The following is an 11,844-nucleotide window of genomic DNA, read 5'->3' on the forward strand; positions in this document are numbered from 1 at the left end:
AATCAGAATAAGCAGTTGTTTCTAAATCAGATTTTAGATACTAACAGAAGCTGCCTAAATTGGGGTTGATCAATGGCCACTGATTGTCATCTATTTTGGTACTCGGTGTGATTTTGCCTCCAAGGACCACAGAGAAACAGGAATCAGGCTACAGAAGTCAGTCTTGAGGGAAATATAATGTAAGTGGACAGGAAGTTTCTTCACCTGCTTTTCAAGCAAAGTGGTGCCAAGCTGTGTGCCAAGTTAGACTTGGTTTCCCTCTATTCTATGCCACACCCCCCTGCTCCCATCAGTGTAGAGGCTGAGATTCAGGTTCATAAATTGCTGTGTATAAACTTCAAGCACTTATCACCCCTCTCTGAATTCTGTATCTTTTCCTTAAGCCATTCCTTAAACTACCAAGTACCTTTCTTGGAGTGTGCTAGCCAGGGAGTCAAGCCTAGAAATAGTCACTAACCAAAGATAGAGGCTTTCCCTGGTGGGTGGGCATGCAACTGCTGCATCTACAAGGTCCACTTGTAGAGCCTACAGGTCTGAGGCAAGCCCGGCATCCCAGAGGGTGGGTCTGTGTTGTTCTCTTCCTTCTTGTTCACCAACGCCCCCTCCCTGCCTCGCTTCAGAGACCAAACTTGAATTGTTTCCAATAACATGATATTCCCTTAAGGGTCTGAATGATTAATTACACAATTACTCCACTCAGTGCTATTTATCAAACACTCATCAGATTACATTAAAAAAATTCTAGATTTACCACCTCATTGGAAATTTATTTTTAAATAAAATAATGCCAGAAGAAGAAGGAAAGTGTATGTTGTCTTCCACATAGAGTTTCCCCGACATTCATCTTTGAGGATCTCCTGGAGAATTCTATTAACATTAAAATGATATATGACCCCACGTCGAGTCACGACTGTAAACATAAAGGTAGCTGAGGCTATTTTTCTCCAGGTGTTGAGGATCCCTGAGATGGCATTTCCATTTCCAATCATTCTTCATTGCCTGCAGGCTGCATCGGAGGCTTGTGCCCACCTATGAGAGCGCGTCCATCCGCCGATTCCAGGAGGGGCGGGTAGACAACATTCGATCAGCAACTCCTGAGGCTCTGAGTTTTGTGAAAGCTGTCACTGACCACAAGGCTTCGGTGCCGGTAGGTCTCACTGCTCGGTTGGAAAGGAAGTGCTGGGCTCACTGGTTGCTTAGTTCTGATACATTGTGCTTCTCCACTCAGTGACTGAGCATCCTCTTCCAGCCCTGTTACCATCTCTCTGCCCTGTTTTTAGGATGCAGAAAAACTGCTGCTTCTGAGGAATGCTATCAGAGCTCAGACAGAGTACACAGTCATGGTAAGTAGATTGACTGTAAGTTGCCCTGAACTGTGCCCAGACTTACAAATGTTGGCACAATCTTTCCTTCTCTCCCCAGTTGAGAGCTGAGTGCCCAACTGCCTGGTAGCTTAGCAAGGCCACCCCACCTCTCATAGCCTGGTTCTGAAATTTAGAATCCAGGTAATGCATACTATCCCTGCTATTTGCACAGACATTACAAGAACACAGGAATGTCTTTTGCAAAATCAATAGTGATAACAAAAGCACTAAATATGGGTATCACTGTATAGCATATATAACAGTGAAATATGAAAAGAGGTACCAGGTTTGGCAAATGGTAGAGGTCAATATTGCCTGACCTACGTGCCCATGAGGCAGTATCTGTTGCTACTCAGGGCTGGTTTTGCCTTTTCATTTTCTGTTTATTTAATCTGCCTGCAAATAAAAACTATTTTTCTGGAAATTAATAGTGAAGTCAAAATTGTAAGGGAAATGTTTCCCTAGTTTAGGAAAATTGTTTATTTCCTAGTACTTCAAAGCCTTCATTTGCCTACAAACAAGGAAGAATAAGCTACTACTTGGGTTGGTGATAAATATACTGAATACAAAGCATTCTGATGGAGTCTTGGAAGGATTTTGTAATTTATGAAAAAGAACTAACTTAATTTTATTCTGTGTATTTGAAAGAAAGTACAGTACAAAGCTGAACAGCATTTCTCTAATCCAGTTGCTAGGTCCCTCATTCATCAGGACAGTTAAATATTCCATTTGGGAAAATCAAATTCACTCTCCTGATTTTGGTGTTTCCTTTTTGTTTGTTTGTTTCCCTGCATTAGGTCAGGCAAAATATTGAGTACTAGGAAAGTAGAAATGATCTGTCTTTCAAGAGTGTTTGGTCTAATGAAGAGAAGAGGCCCTTACATGAAGGGCCTTGTTTCCAATACACAAAAACAACCCTAAAGAGGTCATAGTGATGGATAATCTGGTTCTTCTAATTGGGAAAGCTGGGAAGACTTCTCAGAGAAAATGGTGCTTTATATGAGACTTAAAAGATAAAGAGGTGCTCGTCCATTGAACACTGAAAGAAAGGAAAGAAAAGAAATTCTAGGGGGAAATAAGTAGAAAAAAATGTAAGGGAAGGATTGGAAGATAAAGTCTAGATAAATTACCACAAAGACTGACAAAACAAATAGGTTACATTAAGAAGGTTGGGGTAAAGGGCTTATGGATAGAGCAATAGGATAGCAATGGGGAGGGTGCTTGCCTTGCATGCTACTGTCCTGGGTTTGATCACCCTATATGATCCCCAAAGCACTGCCAATAAGTGATTCCTGAATGCAGAGCCAGGAATAACCCTGAATATTGCTATACATGGCCTGAAAATAAAAAAATAAAAATAAAAAACACAAGTAAAAGGGAGGACTAATATAATACATTTGTTTCAGGTTGACAAAAAGCAAAGTTATTAAGAAATAGAAAGAAAACAGAGAATTAAAAAAATGGAAGAAGGGAAGAGAGTTCATTAGTAGTTATATTTGTGAAACTTATTGTATCACCTAAAAGTCATTAATGCAATAGCCGAAGGTTTAGTATGCTCTCATTTTTTTCTCCAGAGATGGAAAATACACTAAGAAAAAAATGTGTGTGTGTCAATTGTCGCTTGAGTGGGCACAGCAAAATATGAAAGAAATTGGAAATAAACACCTTTGGCCCCAAAATCAAGAGATCTTATGCCCAAAGCACTCAGGAAAAGATAATTTTGAATAAAAATCCCAAGTAGAGAGCTATTTATTATATCCAGAGAATAATCACACATAAAAAAGCAAGAAAAGAGAGGAGAGACAAAGTTGATAAATTACTTAGAATTGCTTAGATTATTAGAAACTTATTTCTAATAATTACTAGTATTTTATTTATTTTAATTATTAGTTACTAGTATATTTTATTTTGGTTCTAGGGCCTAACTGACTGTGCCAGGTTTGGCTCTACACTCAGGGATCATTCCTGGTGGTATTCTATGGATCATAAGTGGTCCTCGGGATTGAGTCAGGGTAGGTCACATGGAAGGCAAAAATCTTAATCTCTTTGACCCAAAAGATGAGTTATTATTTTCATTAATTAATTAATTAATTAATTAATTGAGTCAGGGTAGGTCACATGGAAGGCAAAAATCTTAACCTCTTTGACCCAAAAGATGAGTTATTATTTTCATTAATTATTGTGGCCCTGATATAAACAAAGTCAAACCAAGCTATTTCTCCAGTGAATTCAGAGAAGGTGAGAATAGGGTGGTAGTTACACTACAGAAATGGTTCCTCTAGAGACCCACAGAAATCAGCAAGTCAATGAAAGGGAACACAGGAATTAACTATGCATTCCATGTCCTAGATGGACTCAGAGTTATCCCACTCTATGCCAATGGGTACAGCTAAAATAAACTTAGTTCTAACCTCCAGCTTACATTTATGTACATTTGGAGACAGTGGTGCCATCTTCTGGCATTCATTTTCAATCCAAAAAAAACAGCTGTCACACTCCAAAACACACTTCACCACCCGAACTAAGTTCCTTGTGAGGATTTACTTCCTGTGTAAGATTTCACAGTCTGTTTTCCTACAGAATTCAAAAACCTTCAAGGCTTTATACAATTACACTGACAATGATTCAGAGGTTATTATTATAGGCCAGGGGTTCTCCCCAAGTCTCCATCTGCCCCCAAAGTTTCCCTTAATAAGTATGAAATCTAAGCAAAACCAGTGCAAGCTAAGTACATGGCCTATAGCAAAATTCAGGCAATGCCCTGCTGGCTAACTTTCAGCCACATTCTTGGGCTATTTTCTCACAGAAAAGCTATTATCTAAGCTCCTAAGAAGCAATTTGCTGATAAAGATGCTTTTTTCATTTGATTTGAAAATATTAGATAAGCCTCTGTTTAGATGTCTGGTTCCCCTCTCAAAATGGTTTTGTTGATTATGTATAGTTGAACTTATTGTGGGCCTGTGAAATAGCGCCAGGAATAAGAAACAGACCTTAACATCTTCTGCCCCTCTGGACTTCTGCTCAAGGAGAAAGTAGTGGTTTCCATGAAAATCTTTCAATGACAGCTTGGAGCAATTCTTCCTGAAGCTCAGCCATCTCTAGGCCAAGACCAATCCTCATCCACTAAGTGAAACCCTGTTCCTTTCACTGAGGTTCTATAGGTTAGCAGTGATCACACCAGGAGGAAGTATGGGTCTCAGACTCACCAACTTAAAACTTAGGTGTGTCTATATGTTAGAACCTAACCTGTTCTGCATTCACCCTGAACATGTAAAAATGTGCACGGACCCAAGAAGCTGAGACCACAGGCCAAGCAATCACTTAAAGTAGCTGTCCAACCATATTTCATGAGGTGGGGGTAGCAGCTACACAGGGTTGGTTATTGACATTATTATTGTCATGGTTGACTTGCAAGGAGGCCATGGGAGACCTTGTCTCATTTTCTATTCTCTTTCATTGTACCTGACACCCAGGCCATCACAGGAATGGCCATTGACAATCATCTGTTGGGGCTGCGAGAACTGGCCCGGGAAGTGTGCAAAGAACCTCCAGAGATGTTCACAGATGAAACATATTTGATGAGCAACCAATTCATCCTCTCTACCAGCCAGGTATGGTTCACACAATGTCAATCAAGACAAGGCTACTAATGTAACTAGTGGCTTTTCTAAAGAGCTCAGTGACAGTGGTCCACTGGTTGGAGTGAAGCAGTGATGGCTTGATTACTTTCTAGCTTCATGGCCATACAAAAAATGATCTAAGTGTCCCAAACACTGGCTTCTCAATCTATAAATGGGAATCATCACAGACTTTACCTGGAAGAAATGGGTGAGAGCATTAGGTCTTGAATTTTAACTAGGATATTAGGAAACCTTTCAATCTTAGACAAAAGGTAGATTGGAAAGGTGTTGGGATGGTGGGAGGCATGGAGAAAGTGTGTGCTGTGTGTGTGTGTGTGTGTGTGTGTGTGTGTTTCCTTAAAAGGAGATGGTAGGCCAAATAAGTTTAGGAACCACAGCATTCAAGAAAGGCAATGCAGGGAGAAAAACATATGCCACCAACAATCATCAGTTTACTAAAACTACACCTTGTCTGAGCCTCATTTGATGTGGGCAATAAAAGGCAGTAACAAAGTTGTGCTTGAGGATAAAAGCCCACTCAGTAATTTGATTTTGTCATTACCAGTGAGTTTGTAGACATGGAGGGCAGAGCACAACATAAATTCTTTAGGAAACCATCCATGGGCAAAATGTGCTTTGGAATGGCTTTATGGCCTTCAGCTATTGCATGGCAAATTTATCTGACAAAGAGGTGACTCTATTAGCAAGACAAATGGTTTCTTCTGTCCCATTAAAAGGGCCAGTGTCAGAAGTGAAGGCCCTAGCACACTGCACCAGAAACCTGTAGATCTCAAACAAATTCTGCGCCACAAATTCTGCTCCACACCTGCCCACCTATGTACTCTCTTTCTCTCCTAAGCTCAGCTAGTACAATTCACCTGAGACATGATGATTTTTTTTCACCTGGAAATGAAAATTTGCCTTCCAAAACAGTTTCTAGGTGTGTAACTCAGGTGACAAAACCTTGGTACTCTGAATTCAAGACATATTAGGTGCCTCTCTAAAATTTCAATTGATGGCAGCTTTGCGATGCCCACCACTGAGTAATGGTGCATGGCTAGGCTATCAGGAGACACTGAGCAGCCAGGCACAACGGACAGTAATTAAGGATGCAGAGAAGATGGGCCCAATTTTCTCCCATTATAAACAGGTACCTCTGGGACATGTCTTAAGTATTAAGAGCCACCAGGGTGCCACTGAGTAAATTACCCTGACTGCTTTCATGCCTTTAGTGGGCCCCAGATGAATGAAGGGCTATGTCTCTGACCCAAAATCAGGTCATTGGGAGAACTTCCCAAACCACATGAGGAGCAGATCTCACACCAGGGAGTGACTTTGCCTTCCCTCAGCTTCTGGCACCCTGCAGTTAGATGAGTTTGTTTTTATGCCTCTGGCTGTGGCTATTGTGCTGAAGCAGTTGGTTGATTTGGTGAATTCAGCCAAATCCCCAGGTGAGAAATAGTCAAAGTTAGAATTTCCACAGAGAAGGACCCAAGGTGTAAGTATGCTCAGCCTTCTAGTCAAGCTCCTGGGGGATGAGGGGTGGACTACCTTTCATAGAAAGCAGCAGCTAACCTGTCTTCTCCCTGCAGGTGCCTACCACCATGGACATGTTTTGCTGCTATGGACCTGTGGTGCCAAATGGGTATGGAACCTGCTACAACCCACAGGCAGAGAGCATCCTTTTCTGCATCTCCAGCTTTCATGGCTGCAGAGAGACCTCCTCTACCAAGTTTTCAGAAGGGGTGGAAGCAAGCCTCCTGGAAATGAGAGACCTTTGCAATCTATCCCTAGAGGCCCCAGGCAAGCCACCTGCAACAAAAGAAAAAGCAGCAAGGCTCAGTCAGGACCACCAATCCTGACCCCTGGAACTAGGATTCACCTCCCCACAAAGCATTCTGTTGCCTCCAGACCCTATGAAATCCTTGCTTGCCAACCCTAACCCTGGTTTTCTGTAGCTCCTAGTTCTCAGGGTCCAGCACAGAACATCTGGAGGCATTGAAAGTTAGAGAAAAGAATCCCTGAGTGTGGATCTTTTTCTTTACCTAGCAACTCTCAGTATGGACATAGAGCATAGACTGTTGTGGAAGTGGACTCCCGGAGGTAAGAAAGGTCCATGTACTCTTCCCTCCAAGACCTGAAAGCTAATATTTTTGTTCTTTTCCCCTATCATGCCCTAACTAGTTCAGGTAACTCATACCCAACCAATGAGTGTGTCACCCCATTACATACGGTACTCCTAAGTGAATCCTAAAGGAAAAAACCATGTTCCCCATCTTTTAGGGAGTAATTGGAACCTCTACTGTAAATTTAAAGCAGAGGTTTGATTATGCCATTCAGGATGATGGACACTGAGCCATACAATCTTGTAAGCAACCTGCCACCATTCTTATGTGCATGCATATACAGAGCCCAGCCCAAGCTCATTGGAAATAGAGTTCATTCAAGCAAACAGTGTTTGTGTTCTATTTCCAATAAGCTTGGAAATTTCTCCTTGTCACCTCCCAGTCATCTCTAGTTGGGCTATCCCAGACTGGAATTTTTTTCTGCAATTATCCTGAGATAGTTGCTGCTTGTGTGTCCCCATGCCGTGCACAATTACTCAATGGCATAGAGGAGATCCTGTCTGCTTCCCTGAGAATAGCATCACTTCCATTATTTAGAAATGGAATAACTTCAGAAAGTCCCTTTCCAAACTCCAGTGGCTTTGCTCCCTATAGAATTTTCCTGAAAAGAGAATGCTCCACCCCATACATCCCTTCCTGCTCTGAACCCAGCACTATGACCTGTATCGGGGGTGGGGCCGGGGGATCAATCACACTGTGAACTTACTCAACTCTGAAAACACAAAGTCTCAAGCCATGAATTTCTTGAACCTATGGTTTTAAATTGAGGATGATCCTTGCACTGCTCCTTCAAAGCCATTGGACAAATGGACGTGCCTCTCTGCACCCTTGTCTACCTTTCTCCCCCTGCAATGTCTACCTTCCTGCTCCCTTGAGCAATTCAAGAGTCCCAAGAATATTTAGGGAGCTTCAGACAACCTGCTATAATTTCACTCAGACTCACTTATATTCTTTTCCACAAATGACCACAGTAGAGAACAGTGCTCTTTTCCAGACTCCTTCCATAGATTTCTGGGTAGACAGCCCCACTAATATTGACCCTGCTTAGAGAATCAGTTGTTTCCATTGGCAGATGAAGACAAGAATGAGTTTGTCACTTTGGGAAGACTGGAGGACCTGGTTGAAGTCCTTGTATCTGTTGGTGGGCCCAGAGTTAATTACGAGGATGAAGATGTCATTACCCTGGGAGCAGGCAATGTTTAGGTGACTCTTTTAAAATTCTTAACATGGATCTGATAGCTTTGAGTCAAACTCAAAGCTATTATTGTTCAAGTATATGGAAAGAAAGCAGTAAATTTGGATCTCAACCCTGAACTATAAGGACTTTGAGAAAAGTAAATGGTGGATCTGGACAGGGAAGAATACTGCCCTTCTCAGAGGATAGGGCTGGAAGCTGGTCTTCCCCCTCCAAACACATGTGGATACACTTAGTCTTTCACAAAGACGGTGCCAAGCTATGCTCATGAGCATTTCTGTGGAGTTCTGGAAAAAGAGATTATGCCCAGTGTCCCCAACGAGATGAAATATGAAACCTGAAGACAGTCATTTGGGGACAATAATGCATCATAATAATGTATGTGGCCACCTTACATTACTGCTAAGTTGCCAAAATATATAAAGTTGATATTTGAGTTCTATTTTTTTAAAAGAAATAGTTCAAGATGTATGGCAATATGTATGTGCATATTTACAGTCTTTAATTTTAAGTTATAGTTTTGTGCTTTAAAGAAATATATGTATGACTAGAGACTTATATATTGAAAACATTCTATTCAAATTATTCAAGAACTGTAAGTCTATACAATAAAGAGTAATGCTGAGAAAAATTGTGTTGGCCATTGTTTCTATTCAGAAATGCTATAAAAATTCCTTAAGCAGGGGGCTGGAGCAGTAGTGCAAGCAGTAAGGGGTCTGTCTTGTGGGCGCTAGTCTAGGATGGACCTCGGTTCGATCCCTTGGCGTCCCATATAGTCCACCAGCCAGGAGGAGCAATTTCTGAGCGCATAACCAAGAGTAATCCCTGAGCACCATCGGGTGTGGCTCAAAAACAAACAAATAAAAAAATTTCTTAAACCAGAGTGGGGTAAGGGATTTGCCTTGCATATTAGGTTGACCAGGTTTGATCCCCTGAACAATGTCAATAGTGTGGCATTGTGATCTCTGAGTATAGAGCCAGGAGAAAACCCTAGAAATACTGAGTGTGACCCTAAAACAAACAAAAATCACGAAAGAGCTAATTGAATCAAGATCAGGGAAGGACCCCTGAGCAACTTCAGGTATAGCTCTGGAGGCCCTCAAGTACATGGTATGTAATACTGGTTGCCCTGAGCATCATCCCAAGTAGTGAATTACAGGGCTCCAACAGCACAGTATTCTCAGGCCTTATCACTCACCTTCCAGCCAGTTTATAGCTGGGGGCTGAAAGTTGTGAGTGACTCTCAGGTTCCCTGAGAACTGCATAGTAGACTATCTCCCCCACTTCTTATTCTTCTTCCCTACCAAAAAATCAATGAGAGAGCAAGAGAGCAATATGTCTGGCCTTAGAGGCATGCTTTTCTTTTTTTACTCTGGGGCCAGCTAGATCTTTAATAGGCAGCATAAAATAGGAGGTGCATTTTGTATTTGCAGAGTTAGTCATATAAAAACTGGAGTCAACATTACCAAGGGGAAACTCTTCTAAACAAACCACCTCCCTTGTGGGCTAGGGCCGAAAGACTGCATCATAGAAATGAAGATTAGTATCTCCATCTTCCAAATGCAGTCCAGCTTCCACATGGAATGCAGCCCAGTTTCAAGCCATTTGGGTGACTCAGAAATGTCAAGTCTTGAAGTCATAATGGAATGATCCCGGGCTGAAACTGAATCAGCATAGTCATTTTGAAGCAAGCAGGCAGGTAGGGAAGCCCCCGCACCACCCCCATGGCAATGAGTCTTTGGAATATAATAAAAGTTCTTGGTATAAAAGTTCTTTGAAGAAGTTACTAACTGGCCGTAAGCTACTAAAAACATTATTGTCAGGTCCCTCTTGTAGACACAGCGATCAAAGCCTAATATAACCTTTACTTTGCACCTCCGCAGGCCCAGAGAAGGTTAGACCCATTCCTATTGGAGCTTCTCCAGCAAGAATAAAAAACGGGAAAGAAATGTCAATAATCATCAACTACTCCAAACCATTCCTCTGGGCAACCATCCTACCAATGCACTCTGACTGAGGTAGAACGCCCCTACCTGGAGGTTGGGAAAACCCTATCAAAGTCAACTTGAATCAAAGGAGGTACACACACCTGTGTGTTGTGGGCTCATGCACATACATGAACACACATATGCCTGCATCTTCTCTCTTGAGATGTGACCTTTCATACTTTAATGCTGAGCTGTGTCTTGAGGCTTTCTCTATTTCTGGAGAAGCCCACACTCTCTCTTGAGCATCTATATACTCTCTTCACTGCCCCTCCCCAAGAATTTCTAAATAAAACCTGTTTTTACTTCACTGCTCATCTTCTCCTGAAATTCTTTTCTGAGCAAAAGGTGACAGAACTGAAAGGCCTGGTTTAGGCCTAAGATTGACTTTCCTTTCCTACAAAAAGCAAGTCTTACAATTTTATATCTCCCCATGATCAGAGGTGGAGAAAGAAGGCAATATATTTTCCTCTCAAAAATTCTTCTTCTCTCCTCCTCACTTCACATAAGTCACCCAGAGACTCCCATAGGCATCAATTTCCTATATGAATTATCAACGATAAAGGCTATATAATTTTAATTGAGTGCCTACTATGTGCCAAGAACATGTTATCTTTTGAAATAAATTCCATCTGAATTAAAATTTATAAAAGATAATTCTGAGTTGTGAGTATTACTTACATCATATAAGAAGAGGTCAAAAAGGGGCCAGGAGATAGGACAAAAGTTATGTATATGGTTGACCTGGGTTGAATCTCTGGCACTGCCAGTGGTCACTTTTGAACACAGAGTCAGGAGTAGCTCTTGAGCACAGCTGAATATGACACAAAAGCAGAAAGATAGATAGATAGATAGATAGATAGATAGATAGATAGATAGATAGATAGATAGATAGATAGATAGACAGACAGACAGACAGACAGACAGACATATAGATAATAGAAAATAAACACAACATTTTCTGCTGGAACAATAGCATCCTCAGTTTCAAATGCTCATCACACAAGTAATTTTCTAATACAATTTTTCTAATACATTAAAGTAAACTAAACAAGCTAGGAAATATGACAAAATGAACAGGAAGCAGCAGAAATAGCAGAGACATGTGGAGTTCCAAATAGTGGAATCTTTTTAATAAACTATATAGTATAGTACAAAGAATTCATCTTTATCATGGTCAAGAAGACTATACCCAACTAAATTTTCTTTTAAAAGAAAACTATAAATACAACACAACAGGTAGAAAATGGAGAAGTAATATAGACCAAAGAGATAGCACAGAGTATGGGGACTGGCCAGATCTGGTAGGATCCCCTTCACCCCAGATAGTCTCCAGAACCATATGGAACTCCTGAGCAAAGTTCTGAGAAGGGCCAAGTGTGGCCAAAAAGAAAAAAGAAAAGAAAAAGAAAAAAAGAAGAGTGTTCCCAGTACCAGCCCTGTCCCCAAGTCCCCCATGCTCGCAAGGGCTGGAGAAAGATGGGAGCGATTAGGCGTCTGGCCCCGCCCACCTCCCCGTGGCCCACGGACTCTCTTGAGCACCGACGGTAAGCG

General features: G+C 41.4%; 1 protein-coding gene across 1 annotated transcript in view; it reads left to right on the forward strand.

Moving 5' to 3' along the window:
- The window catches only part of CHAT (choline O-acetyltransferase), a 56,243-nt gene extending 47,919 nt beyond the window's left edge, over positions 1 to 8,324 (forward strand). The window contains exons 11-14 of the mRNA XM_049790774.1: positions 1,006 to 1,147; positions 1,281 to 1,343; positions 4,838 to 4,975; positions 6,577 to 8,324. Of these exons, the coding sequence (XP_049646731.1) occupies positions 1,006 to 1,147; positions 1,281 to 1,343; positions 4,838 to 4,975; positions 6,577 to 6,846 (613 nt within the window). The 3' untranslated portion in view covers positions 6,847 to 8,324. The remainder of the gene's footprint in view (positions 1 to 1,005; positions 1,148 to 1,280; positions 1,344 to 4,837; positions 4,976 to 6,576) is intronic.
- Positions 8,325 to 11,844: the final 3,520 nt, after the last annotated feature.

This window comes from Suncus etruscus, chromosome 17 (genome assembly GCF_024139225.1).
Source record: "Suncus etruscus isolate mSunEtr1 chromosome 17, mSunEtr1.pri.cur, whole genome shotgun sequence".
In the NCBI taxonomy this organism is placed as follows: Eukaryota; Metazoa; Chordata; class Mammalia; order Eulipotyphla; family Soricidae; genus Suncus; species Suncus etruscus.